General features: G+C 37.9%; 2 protein-coding genes across 3 annotated transcripts in view; one reads left to right on the top strand and one right to left on the bottom strand.

Annotated features, from left to right (window-relative positions):
• The window catches only part of LOC135209212 (uncharacterized), a 38685-nt gene extending 29747 nt beyond the window's left edge, over positions 1 to 8938 (top strand). Inside the window, exons 2-6 of the mRNA XM_064241903.1 lie at positions 4367 to 4575; positions 5439 to 5574; positions 6291 to 6424; positions 6714 to 6945; positions 8236 to 8938. Of these exons, the coding sequence (XP_064097973.1) occupies positions 4367 to 4575; positions 5439 to 5574; positions 6291 to 6424; positions 6714 to 6945; positions 8236 to 8303 (779 nt within the window). The 3' untranslated portion in view covers positions 8304 to 8938. The remainder of the gene's footprint in view (positions 1 to 4366; positions 4576 to 5438; positions 5575 to 6290; positions 6425 to 6713; positions 6946 to 8235) is intronic.
• A 250-nt stretch (positions 8939 to 9188) lies between these two features.
• On the bottom strand, positions 9189 to 13593 carry LOC135209211 (sortilin-related receptor-like). Of its 2 annotated transcripts, XM_064241901.1 has the most exons (9): positions 13449 to 13591; positions 12781 to 12859; positions 12567 to 12685; positions 12324 to 12461; positions 11596 to 11644; positions 11075 to 11247; positions 10766 to 10877; positions 10243 to 10351; positions 9189 to 9777 (listed from the first exon to the last, which is right to left on the bottom strand). In XM_064241901.1, the coding sequence occupies exons 2-9, from the start codon at positions 12839 to 12841 to the stop codon at positions 9549 to 9551; spliced, it is 990 nt and encodes a 329-aa protein (XP_064097971.1). In that variant the 5' UTR covers positions 12842 to 12859; positions 13449 to 13591; the 3' UTR covers positions 9189 to 9548. The 2 variants fall into 2 exon arrangements, with proteins under 2 accessions (XP_064097971.1, XP_064097972.1); XM_064241902.1 differs by lacking the exon at positions 10243 to 10351 and having other exon boundaries at positions 9571 to 9777; positions 13449 to 13593.
• Positions 13594 to 14330: the final 737 nt, after the last annotated feature.

Below are 14330 nucleotides of genomic sequence, written 5' to 3'. Positions count from 1 at the left end.
CTCTCTCTCACCACAGTCAACTTAACTGCAAGCCAAATACGTAATTTACGGCTTGGGTCAGCAAAGGCACACTCGGTCTAAAGGGAATAAGCCTACTATATCATATAAGGTGGAAATTTCCTTCTTAAACAATAATTCCGAACATTACAAAAATCCCTCTTCGCTGTGAGGAGTCACACACAAGCACAAGCTACGCGCAATCGCAGGTGTTAACCACTTTACATTCTTCAATATACATCGTGCATATATACATGAAATCATTCATTTGAGAAGCTATAATAAAAAAAAAATCTAATATAAGCAACGTTCTATGTCTATAAGCCTACTTATCGTTCACAAACTGAATAGGGAGCTAGCTAGATGTAACATCATGGTACTGATCGAACGATGTGACAAATAGGTCTATGTGACTGGTATGCCAGTGATGTAAAATACTCGAAAAGTAAAGAAAAAATATCATTGACTGAAATAAAACAATCACGACCAACCATAAACGGCGATAAATAAACTTGTAGTAGCCTAGACTTGACCTTTCGTTCCAATGTGTTGCCGGTGAAACTTGATTTCGCCTTCACACGTGGCTATAGCAACTGTGATCTCGCAGATTTTAACGAAATTATCTAAAACTGAAAGATGTTTACGATATTTAAAAGGAAAATCAAAATTGAGAAGCTAGGGTAACACAACTTAACCTAACCTATCTTCGATTGTAGGTCTACTAACTACTAGATATACTGCCAGCACGTGTACGGGAATAAAAATAGTTTTACTCAATTACTCTTATGAAATATATCTTGCCTATATCGTGTCTTCTATAAAATGACTCAAATAAAGAACATGCATTAAATAATCAATGAACTTCGGAGATTGGTGTAGAATCGGATATAATCACGATTTTGTAACACTTACCAACGCACTTGTAGTAGTACTATGTTTCATTCAGGATGATGGTTCGTAACTCGATGACTTTCCTAACAAAAAAGGCGCGATAAGCACTATACACCACATAATCATAATTCACTGTACATCCTTGCATATATCTGATATCCTGTTTGTGTCAAAAGAGGCAGAATTCACACGAAACCGACAAAAATGCCACGAGGAAATGACAACTTGTTGACAAAATGCTGACACCGGCTGACGAATTCGGAGCCAGTTTCTGTTTCAAATTGTGGGACAACGCCGCTTGTTCTGGAAGTGGTACAGCTAGACATAGAATAAACTTTATTGTTTTATTATCAGGCTTTCTATAAAGTAATTCTACGGCGATAACTAAAGGAAAACTTTATTTGCAAAAGAAAGAGGTAAAGGTAATCGTAGAGAACGATGCCACAATAACATTCGATGTCTGTTCGTGTAAAAACATAAGCAGACTTCCAATTTTGGTGCGCGATCCTGTGCATACACAAACATTATATATATATATATATATATATATATATATATATATATATATATATATATATATATATGTGTGTGTGTGTGTGTGTGTGTGTGTGTGTGTGTGTGTGTGTAAATATTATATATATTATATTATATATATATATATATATATATATATGTATATATATAGATATATCATAAATATATATATAATTACACACACACACACACACACACATAAAGTGCACATTTTGCACACAGCTGAATAACCTCCATGGACACAATACGAGTAGAAACAGCCTTGTCTGGCTGACAGAATTATGCATGAAATGAATATAACCCAATTACTCTCCACAAGTAGATGATTAATGCCAGCATGATGGAGTGGTGGCTCTCATGCCTCAATATCGCCTTCATTTAATCAGCCCTCTTGTAAAGCACTTCTCGCGCTCTGTCTATTGTACTTGATGTACAGTAATTGATAGATTGTACCACAAGCTGATTAGAACGTCCAGATTGCTATTCTCTCTCTCTCTCCCTCTTTGTGTTTACAGATTTTGTACACATTCCCTTCATTCCTGAATATTACGAGTAGGAACCTTCCTTTCCAATATAGCTTTAATGTCATCTGTAGTACTATAAGTGTTCGTCTCTTTCCCACGATACTTCTGAATGATACAATCTTTTCATATAGTTACATTCTCCCACCTCTGAGCTTTCATTCACATCCAACATCCACACCTCACTTCCATAGAGGAGAGTTGGCTCAATATTCTCTTCATACGCTCTAAACTTTGGCTTCTATAGAGCTCTAGATATCAACATTTCATCGTAAATAATATCATAGACTTTCTCTGGGTCCATTTATGCCGCGTAGAACTTTTCCATTTGGTTTCTAAGTTATCACACAATAGTTTTATGGCAAATAATTCCTCCACACATAATTGACAGTTATTGTATTAATTTGTTGATATTTATCGAAGATATAAATGCGTTACCTCAGTGTAGGCCTATTTGACAAAATGAAAAATATTATATATATATATATATATATATATATATATATATATATATATATATATAATATTTTTCATTTTGTCAAATAGGCCTACACTGAGGTAACGCATTTATATCTTCGATAAATATCAACAAATTAATATATATAATATATATATATATATATATATATATATATATATATATATATCCCATATTGTATTTCTTTGTAATAATAATTACCTAAGATATGAATACGCCAATTAAGTGCAATCCTGCTCATATGTAGACGCAACGAATGAAACGAAAAAATGAATAAATAAAAATATGTATAAAAGAAAGGCAAGACTTTCACCAGACATATATTACACCACTTCGCTCAAATCTCCAGACTTGAGAAACGCTCCCATTCTCATCCTTAAGAAAAAGGACGAGAAGTTATGACGAGAGAGAAAAATGAGAGAGAGAGAGAGAGAGAGAGAGAGAGAGAGAGAGAGAGAGAGAGAGAATCTCCATTGTGTTAATGAACAACATCGATACACGAAAAAGAGGTTCTGGGGGAGGGGAGGGGTTGGGGAGAGTTTCCAATAAATAACATAATGTTTACACCGGCGGAAGAGTCAGAACACGGTCCTAAATTTCGAGAAGGGGTTGAAGGGGGGGGGTTGGCCAATCCGGGGAGATGGCGCACAATGTTTTGCAGAGCGAGGCAAAGCGAAAGCGTACACACGCACACACACACACACACACCTATTTGCTAATTGCGCAACAAATCATGGAGTAATACGAGCGTTGAAAAGTCTGCTGCTTCCTGGCGATTTACAGCTAGGCAGTTAGATTCCGATATAAATTTTTTCCCCGCCTCCGATTCGACTTCCATCGCTAATGGAGTCTCTCCGCCGGAATTACCTGAATCCCAAATGAAAGAACAGCGGGAATGTAATGCCAAAGGTTTAAAAAGCGCCGAGGGTGTGGGGCGGGGAGGGGTGGGAGAGAGAGGTAGGCGTTGAGACTAAGCGCGGGCTCGGATTTGGCGGGAAAGAGCGACCTGCAACTGTGAAACAGGGACATCAAATTTGATGGCCGGATAAATCCGGAAGTTATGGGCGATCATGCTCAAAATAAAGTCTACGGAATCGCGACGACGCCATGTTTGAATGCGCCCGACGTAAGTTACGGAGGGTTGCGATATGTACGTTTATCGCCGCCCCTCACGTACTACTTGCTGTCGATGGTTATATGTATATACCGATGTTGGCGTCTGCGCTGCAAAAGTCATTTCTTCTCTCTCTCTCTCTCTCTCTCTCTCTCTCTCTCTCTCTCCATCTATACGTTACCAGAGCCTACGTTACTCCCAAAATATGCAACAGAGATTTTAGGTGAAGTGTAATGAGGGACATATATATAAAAAAACTGTAGTTTATGGGAGAGCTTTGGAAGAAATATTGAGTGACTACATCACTGCAAGAATATCAATTTTTTAATATTTGGAAGAAGGTGATGAAATATGTATAAGGTTTTTTTTTTTCTTGGCTGAACTGGAATGGAAAACTACCACGGCGTATTTTTCCTACTTTGAGTCGTGAGTGTAAGCCTATATCCTTCCCAGATTACTCGTTTTCTTTAGGCCTACTCCACGTTTTCTAAAATTGGCCTACATCCCAGATTGCCATTATCTTTTCTCCGTGTTTTTTGTCCCATTTCCAAATGAAAACCTGCTCTGGCATAAGACCAACTAAAGCTACCACAACTAGCGTACCTCCTCCGAATTTAATTGCAGACTAAAATTTTTATGATTCTTAATTATCCTTTCATTTGAAAACAGTCGTGTCCTCCATCTCCGAAATCTGGCGTCCTTCAGACCAACTAAAGCTAGCACAACTATCCTGCAACCTCTGAGCTTAATGACAGATAAAAAAAACCGATGTCTTCTTGATTCTCCTTTACTTTAGCGTAGGTCTAATCACCCTGCAACGTCTCCCAACAGGTGTGGCCCAAGGCATCCGGATCACGGAGATCGTAGTGCCGGACATGATCGTGGCGGGAGGAATCGGCGACCTGGAATGTCGGTGGAAAGAGGACGGCGATAAGCTCTATTCGGTCAAGTGGTACCAGGCGGCCGAAGAATTCTATCGGTACACGCCCAAGGCGTACCCTCAGCTAATGATCTTCGACACGCCCACGTTAGACGTTGATGTATGTTTCTTTTCTTTGATGAAACCACTTTTTCAAATTTAAATAACTCATTATACATCGTCTATAATTCAGCCAGTCTTGATTGAATACATATAGGTCTATATCATCTGTAGTACTACCTACTATGGCCCTTATAAGTTTGGCAAGGTGTGAAAGGGTGTAGTAAGAAGCCTGGTGAGGACCTCAGGATTCTGACTAAATAAAGAAGACGTACGTTAGCAATCAGGTAATGCTTTCGCTTTTCGGCTACAAATTACGCGGATTTTCTGCCAACGGTTGGCAGAATATAGTCGACTTGGACCTGTCTAAGTTAGGACACAATGGCCTACCATCGCCTTCATTACAGAGATTAAACTTCTTGGATAATCAGGCTCTCTCTCTCTCTCTCTCTCTCTCTCTCTCTCTCTCTGTGCTACGCACTCTCCCTTCTACGAGAAGGAGAGACAGAGAGAGAAGCCTTCGCGGCAACAATGTTCTGTTTCCTCTCGTGTTATATTCCTTTTATTCCAGTGTGTAATTTATTCATGAAAAAATTAACTGCATTCTTGTTTCGTCACAAACAGGAGAAATTAGTACTTAATTTTAGACGCACTAAAGAATTACATAAATACTTTTCATTCACGTACATAAACTAATTACAGAATCTATTGCAAACTTTCAGTCACGCGTTAGAAAATGAGATAAATTATTGCAAAGTATTTTAAGTCACTCACGAAAGATCTGAGAGAGACATTGAACATTTTTAGTCATGTACGCCTATGATTATTATTATAAAAAAGCCAAATAAACATCACACTGTTCAAACACGAGCCTTGCAGAAAGAAAGATGTCTCACCCCTCTTTTCCTCCCTGACCCGTGACAGGTGAAGAGGTCACTAGGGGGACACGTGGTTATCGCCAACGTGACCCTGGACGCCTCTGGTCCCTTCTTGTGCGAAGTTTCGGCGGATTCACCCACCTTCCACACCGATTCGCGCCAGGCTAACCTCAGCGTCGTGGGTGAGTTTGTAATACAAAAAAGAAAAAATAATAATAATAATAATAAATCATGACAAAAGGAAAATTGTGCCAGTTTACTATTCATCCACTTATTTTAATGAATGAGTAAGAAATATGGGCGATTATTGTAGGCTAAATTATTCCAAAAACAATCAAGTGGGAAACTGTGGCCAAGGAGACATTTGGAGTCCGGTACGAAGCTAAACTAAACTTAAAAGAATGAAACAGATGAAGATCGTCAAATTGCAGGTAGACATATAAGCAACAGAAAGAATTAGTAATAGAAGATTTATTTTTTGAAGATAGAATAAAGAACCACCAATAAAAAAAAAAGAGAATAAGTTTAGTCTCAACTTTTGTGACCGGCAGAGAGAGAGATGGAAAAGACGAAGAACCATTTACTCTCGTAATTGTGATCAAACACAAGAACGTGGAAACTTTTTTTTTTTTCCTGAATTCCCTGTTTTAAAGATATCTGTTGGTTCCCAAAAGCACTGACAAAGTCATTTATTTATTTTGAGACGCCAGAAAAATCATCGCTTTTAAAATAAACCATTTTGAACCACAGCCTGGGTCCAATTTGAAGCAAAGAAGAGAAGAATTTGAGTGTGTCATTTCTCGAAAAGAGTGGGCACGTAGGACATGTTTGTCAATTTGTAACCTTAAGTTTTAATTTGATATATATGTGAATACAGTTCTATTCATGCCTTTCACAGACCTACCGGACACTAGGCCTATCATTTCGGGTGTCAAACGGCCTTACTTGCCTGGAGACTGGGTGGATATTACTTGCACATCGAAAAGATCAAAGCCTCCCCCGGAATTATCCTTCACCATCGATAATGAGCCGGTAACTAACTCCCTTTTGCATAACCTCTGCAGCTAAACTTTCCCATTGACTCAATATTTACTGTTTATGACGCGGTGCCATGTGGTTAAAAGTGATACGTAAGTTGGTGTCAATTTTAAAGTTATTCTTCGTTGAGTGTATATTATATATATATATATGATATATATAAAACATTCGGTACATCATAGTCCCATAGCATCCCATTAAACTGAGCAACTGACCCTATTCTGCCTCTGCTGAACCGATAAACCCAGTCTACTACTACTACCTTCCTCTACTACACTCAAAGGCTCAGGCGGGATGGATAGAGCCCCAGGTCGACTACACCGACTCCGAAGGACTCAGCGACTCGGTCCTTCGAATGCGCCTTCCCCTGTTGCCCAAGATCCTAAAGGGCGTGGGATACGCAAAGGTCAGGTGCTCCTCCGCCATAGCAGACATCTACAGAGAGGAGTCCTTCGACGTCCTCACAACCATCTCGCCTTTCCACGACTCTGTCCTCGGAGGCGCCGCCAGAGCAGGTGAGTCAGGTCTCGTACACAAAAACAGTTTTTTGAGTCACTAGTCATGAAAATGAAAACAGTTTCCGAGTCATTAATCATTAAAATGAAGACAAGAGTCACTATCATTAAAATGGAAACAGTTTCTGAGTCACTAGTCAGACAATGAAAACAGTTTCTGAGTCGCTAATCATGAGAATGAAAAACAGTTTCTGAGTCACTAATCATAAAAAAAATATCTGAGTCACTAATCATACTAAAATTTCTGAATCACCAATCATTAAAATGAAAACACTTTCTGGGTCATAATCAAGCCAATGAAAACAGTTTCTGAGTCCCTAATCATGAAAATGAAAACAGTTCTGAGTCACTAATCATGGAAATGAAAACAGTTTCCGAGTCACTGTAGTCATGTTGTAATCTGAATCATAAATAAGAGTATTCCTTCTCAGTCAGTAAAACACAAAGCATCAATAACTGAAGGCTTTACACTGATAAAACACCTCAGTCGTTTGTGATGCAGAAAAAATAATTTACTTAATTGAAATTGCCGTTTTTTATGATATAGCAACTAAATAAACCGTAAATAGAAACACTTAACATTGCATTGATCACAGGTCATTTGTAGCGTTTATGAATATGTCCCAAACACGTAAATAGTTTCCTAGACGCAATGTTATTTTTTTAACGCAATTTGAGTTACATAGGTCTACAGAATCTAGATTTCCAGGTAATTAATTTCTTTCTGTGTTTGACAGATGAAAGAGTGATTTTTGTAATTCGGATTAGTTTCACATTTCATGGTTTTTCGTTTGCAATTGCAGCTGTAAGTTATAGCAGACAGCTCAGATGAGTCTAGCGTTCTGCGCAAATTGCATAACTATACTCTTGTTTTTTTTCCATTTGTCCACCCGCCTGTGGTGTTGGGTATGGTAACACTGCGTCCCGGACTTTAGATGGTTACATTCAGTTTACATCCAACAAAAATAACAATGCCCTATTTCGAATATTAACGGTGTAATTCGCATACAGTAAATTATTAAAACGCTTTTCAGTTGGAAATGTACACCCAGATATCCTTTTATTTACCTAAAACTTACACACAGCGTAACTATCTAAAGACCGGGACGCAGTGTTACCATACGCAAACACCACAGGCGGGTGGACAGATGAAAAAAAAAGTATAGTTGGTAAACAAACAGTAGTAGTTTGTTTTTTAACTATTTCTTACAAACTTTTTGTCAGTTAATAACATAAAAGACAACGAAACAACTTGTGAGTGTGAGATTTTCAAATATCTTTCTTTTCCAGATGGATCACAAGGCTTCTGTTTACGAGTCATCTCGGCCATGATGCTAGTCGCATTTGCCTTCTTTTAACCAGAGTCGTGTTTTGCCTTCAAAAGGGAAGATAAAATGGAGACGAAGGAATCGAGGATATGGCCTTGACGCTTCGCCGAGGAAGAGAAAAATCACGCCAGCAGAAATTTACGACTTCTTCTTCCCTATAGAACCCCTAAGCGAACTCGCTAGTCTCAACCCCTCTCCCCAACCAATTTTTAAAATGAGATTTTAAAAAAGTCGTTTCGATCATGTCTCGTTCTCTGTGATGTTAGGTTAGAGGGTAGACTCGTTCGTAATTCGTAGGTACTAGCTACTTTTTAACAACACGAAGGTTATGTTTTACTTCTTTCCCACAGATATTTGACGAAGAATTCATTCTGAAATTACGCTGTCCGTTTCAAGATGGCTACGTATTCGTCTGAAAGGACAGCGACTCTGTAACCGTTAGGAGTTTTATTTAAAGATCTTTCATAATACGTTTTCTAGAATCCACACTTTATATTATTTATAAATCCATATACAAACCTGTTTCTTGAAAAAAAAAACACATTCCATATAATAATACTAATAATAATACAATAAATGTACTATTCCTAATTCAAATCCGTTACTTTAGACAAGATATTTTTTTTTAAACTGTCCTGTACCGAAATAACATCCATATTATACAATTTCCCAGTCATGAAAAATGCATATTTTCTTTTCCTTATCTTCAATTTAGATTTTTTTTAAAGTGACTTCGTTCTCTTTGGTTATAGCAGAAGAAGAAGAAGAAGAAGAATTCTCATACACGTCTGGCAAGGGTCCATTTGAAGTGATGTACGACAACTTGATACGTGACCCTGGGGGTCGTTAAGTATGATGACTTTACAAATGAAGCAAATGTAGGCGTAGGTTGACATTGTAAATAAAACTGATGGAAACAGGCTAGTACTATATAATGGGTAGTCTCTCCACCCTTTATAATAATAGATACAAAATTTTAAAAAAGTTTATTAAAGCCATTAAGGCTGTGCTTGTATGCAGAGATATTGCCACGATACATACATGCGATTTACGTGGTTAACAGAGTTACAGCTAATCAAAAAGCAGCCACTGAGGCGAAAGACATTTTGTTATAAATGAGGCACATGAGGCAGGGGTGTATATGAGAAAGGGCTGTAAGATACAGCTGTAATCCAAGAGAAACTTATAAGATTATCTAATCAACTATGATGTTGGTACTACCTATATGTCAGTGTCAGTTCATCAAACGAAAGCTAGGCCTACTGAACCATTTTTTCATATCTTGAGGCTCGTCCCATTCGTGTTTGCTAGGCACAGAGGACTCCTACGATCCAGGCAGCCTTCATCAGTCACATAATAATAATGCTTGTAGGTCACAGCCGCACATAACTTGGCCTTGTTAGGCCCAGGAGCTTGTTGGTAATGGTAACACGCTGTCTTGTTTAACCAGTACTGAGCTGCGTGACTGCTAGTCTCCTGCCTACTGTTGCAAGTCTCTTCATACCTGCAAGCAAGCAAGCAAAGGTTGATAAAGTATATATATTAGAACTTTCTCAGTTCACGAATTTGTACTAAAAAGTTCCAAGTTCATTAAAAGCTTTGGTGTTAGGTTTTTCATTACTTCAGTGAGTAAACACTGAAAAGAGTGCGTGTATTAGGGAAAATTCCACAAATCATTTGTATATTCTAGGCTCAAGACAGTTATTCTGCTCCACCAAGTGTTCATTTTTAAGTAAGACGGTCTGTCGGGTCTACACTAGTCTCATGAATTGTAAAAGAAAACAAAAAAGTCAACCTCACATATAAACATTTAGACCAATTAAACTGACACAATTTGTGTTTGAATTAACATATAAAATATGAGGGCATCATACTCAAATCTTCCCATAAGCCCAAACACTTTGTAGCAAGGAAACCTCGGATAACACTGAGCGTATGAAGTTAGTGACATTCATATATATATATGTACCTGACAGCCCAAAATGGCGGCCCAAGCTCCATAGCAGAGTCTGTCAGCCACGTCCATACCTCCGTATCCACCAAGAAGCGACCGCCAATCCAGAAGTCTGCGGTTATGCCTGTGGATTAAGAGGAGCTGTGCAGGTAGCCCGAGGGCCAGTATTTGCGTATTGCCACCTTTGACTCATAGCACGGTACCACACTAGCTGTTTTAAAAGCTTGGAAAGTTAGAAAAATATGACATGCTTATCTTAGTGTGAGAAGATGCTGTCTGTGCCTCAGTTTTTCAATTAGGATGTCTGCCTGAAGGACAAAACTTAATTATTTTACAAAGGGTAAAACAGCCCTGTGAATGTTTAGGCCTACAGGACACAGACCCGTCGTATAGCTCGCCGTCGAGACGTGAAATTTGTACACGAATCTGTATGTATGGTGTCCAAGCCATCAAATTCCAACACAGGACTGACTGTAAAAAGCAAGAGTAGACGTATGAATCTTGGTAAAACAAAATGTAAAAGCCTGTTTATACTCACCATGCTCACTCAGATGCTTCAATATGGAAATAAACATGTCGTGGTTGCTACTGAAAGACACCAGCTGCCCGCCCATCAATTTGCAGAATTGTACCGCTTCGCCCCAGCTGAGCTGTTGATGACAGGCCAGATTAGACAGACAGCAAAGAGTTAGAATTAAACGTTTGTTTTTATTCAAATCATGAATATGAGCAACATGAAGAAGACACCACCAGCTGTATTTAACAACTTATCAGTCCGAAAGCCAGAGAGAGAGAGAGAACGAAACTAACAAGACGCTAAATGATAAAAGCATCTCTCACTTCCTACCTTGAGAATGTAGAAGAAGGACAAGCAATGGTCTCCGACCCTCGTGTACATCGCCGGGCAGGTGGAATGTTCCAGCGTCTTGTTGAAAGTCTCAGCGAAAAGTTCTCCTTGCAACTCGCTCATTTGCAAGGTGTTGGGTGCAGGAGACGGCACAGGGGGCGTAGTGGTGATCTCTGCAAAATTTAAAAGCTGTTTTGGTAAAACTCGAAACTACCAGGCCCTACGCATCCTTGTAGTTCGGTAACTTTCAGTTTGCATGCAAAATTGGCGCCATGTTTAGTACCAGCCTCTTGGGGATGAATATAAAGCATAAAACAATAACGGCAAATACTACGAACATCAACAAAAGACTTTAAAAAAAATGGACAAAATGTGGAAAATTATTCCCGTTGGCGATTGGCAAGCAGGAACCAAGGCTGCGATAGTACTATAACTTCTAGTCTTACTGTCGTTTTTTTTGGGGGGGGCAAGTTTAGCGATACGTAAATAGGAAAATAATAACATTTGCGAAAAGTTCTTACCTGGGATGACCACCTGCGAGATTCGCCGAATCACTCTTTCGCGCATCATCTGGAAAAGAAGGAACAAGAGAGGTTTAAACTTCGTACATTCCCACAAGATCACTTTGCTTAGGCAACCGTGTCTAAGTAATTCATCAATACTGTCCTTTTACTCAAAATGTGACCATTATATACATACAGCATGAATATAATCCATAGCTAACGTCTTGCAAGCATATACATATACATATATATATATACATATATATATATATATATATATATATATATATATATATATATATATAATATATATATATATATATAGATATATATTATTATATATTATATATATATATGTGTGTGTGTGTGTGTGTGTGTGTGTGTGTGTGTGTATAAAGGTATAAGCCACGAAGTATAGATAAACAACGGAGTGGCTTATACCTTTATTTATGCATTTATCACGTTCCAAACTTTCGTGATTCAGTTACACACACACAATATATATATATATATATATAATATATATATATATATATATATATATATATATATATATATATAATTGTTTTTTTTTCACTCAGATTCTTCCTGTTTTTAGTCTAGTAGAGTTCCATATCCTTTATTCTGTCTTCTAAGAGGAAGACTGTATAATATTTCTCACAGTCTATCCTTATCTTAAAAAGTGATTCTCATCTAACTTTGTTCCATCAATCTAAAATGCTATCAGCAACCGACCACTGACTGACCACACAAATCCTGGGATCCACGATACCGCTACAAGAAGAAGAAGATGAGCAATACTCCGCCATGGGAACGCAGGTCTCACCTCCATCTCGGTTACATAAAGCCGTCGCCCTGTCGCTACATCCTGTGGCCTTCCAGTCCTGGAAAGATGGTGAGACAATGGAATAAAAATAAATTAAAAGTAAATAAAAGTATAACAGTGGGCGAGGGGCTGTGAAAATGAGTAATGTGACGATCGCACTTACAGGACAGAAGGACTCGTCCAATCCGTCACCGCAGTCATTATCGCCGTCACAGATGTAACTAATTCGAATGCACTTATTCGTAGTCCCACAGAGAACCTGATCAGCGTCGCAGGACGAACCTGAATGGTAAAAAATATATATCAACAATATTAATAATAAAAGAGACTGAGGATATCAAACTAAAAACTATTATTAAGAATCGTAGGAAACTCACCCAAGCCGAAGAGGTTGCCAAGCAACACCAACAGTAGGAACAAACGACTTGATATCAACATGTTCGCGTGTGTCGTTATCTGGAATCATAAAGTACGGTGATATATATATATAATATATAGTATATATATATATATATATATATATATTAATATATATATATATATATATATAGATATATATATATATATATATATATATATATTCACTTCGAGCAACAGGGTAAGGGAGGTAGTGTTAAAATAAATCAACTTAATGCAAAGTAAAAGGCAAAGGAGAGTAGCACCAACTAAGTTAATTAAAAATGTCACTACTGCTACTACTAAATAACGATATTAATGAATACTACTGTGGAACAAGAAGGTTAGGCATTTGCCCTTTTTAATGCATAATTAGTCTAGGTTATTAGGTATATAAGCTTCCGTGTCAATCTGTAAAGCCTATAGTTGCTCTAGCAACATCGCAGTCTTGGAGATCTTTGATAGGCCAACATTTACAAACTCAGAAACTATTTTATCCTCGATAGTAATAGTTAAATTTAATCATTCTAATTCAAATACAATAACAAATTACTGGGGGGAAAATCTCGTCGATAAATCAAAGGATAAATTGTATTGCAAGGTTTTTAAGAGGAAATCTGCAAAATTGGCTAAAATGATGTCTACTTACAATGGTATCTGATGGTTTTCAACGCTTGGTAATTCCGCTGCCGTGTCAGTTGCTGGACTGATTTTTCTCCACAGCTCGAATGCTCGATTAGTGCTCAAGTTTGTGCTCTCTCATTCTCTACGTCACTCATGGACGCGTTCCAAACGTACCTTTGGGGGTGTGGCTTGTTTGCGTTTGTCTGCTGTTTCTACGTAATATATCTATCTATAATACAGCAAGACTTCATTACACAAGCTCTCGATAAGTCTGTTTATCAATTATTTGTAAAACACTAAGTGTTTCACATAATCTCAAAACGTTCTGGTACTCTCGCGGCTTTTCTTTTTACTTTAACATAATAGTCACGATTGCAAATAATTCTCTAATTAATATCGAGATTTGGTTTTATGCGTCTATTGAACTGAACTGAATATATAGAATTTAGGTCAAATGCCAAAGCACTGGGACCTATATTAGGTCATTCAGCGCTGAAACGGAAATTGACAGTAAAAAGTTTGAAAGAAGTCTAGACCTATAATAACATTCACATTCAAGTATATTCTGAGAGAGAGAGAGAGAGAGAGAGAGAGAGAGAGAGAGAGAGAGAGAGAGAGAGAGAGAGAGAGAATGATTAAGTCATGCTTATTCCTATGCACGTTTTTCCCCAGTCAGACGTGACCTCGTACTATTAATCTCTGTGAGAGGGCAGATGAACCTACAGAGAGAGAGAGAGAGAGAGAGAGAAGAGAGAGAGAGAGAGAGAGAGAGCTTGCTTATCATAGTAAATTTTTTCCCCTTCAAATACGAATGTATCAGACAGCCAGCTCTCATTACTATAAATTGTCTGGTTTATCTAAACAGCTTATTCTTTCCTTTTTTTAGCTACCTGGTCATCTAGAGAGC

The sequence above is a fragment of the Macrobrachium nipponense genome, chromosome 37 (genome assembly GCF_015104395.2).
Source record: "Macrobrachium nipponense isolate FS-2020 chromosome 37, ASM1510439v2, whole genome shotgun sequence".
Lineage (NCBI taxonomy): Eukaryota > Metazoa > Arthropoda > Malacostraca > Decapoda > Palaemonidae > Macrobrachium > Macrobrachium nipponense.
The sequence above is the reverse complement of the archived record's forward strand: the minus strand, read 5'-3'. Positions and strand labels throughout refer to the sequence as shown.

Coding starts and splice junctions, on each gene's coding strand:
- LOC135209211 (XM_064241901.1), bottom strand. CDS start 12,841: ATGTTGATATCAAGTCGTTTGTTCCTACTGTTGGTGTTGCTTGGCAAC. Junction 11,248..11,595: donor CTCGCAGGTGGTCATCCCAG/GTAAGAACTTTT, acceptor TAAATTTTGCAG/AGATCACCACTACGCCCCCT. Junction 9,778..10,242: donor CCGCCATTTTGGGCTGTCAG/GTACATATATAT, acceptor GCTTGCTTGCAG/GTATGAAGAGACTTGCAACA.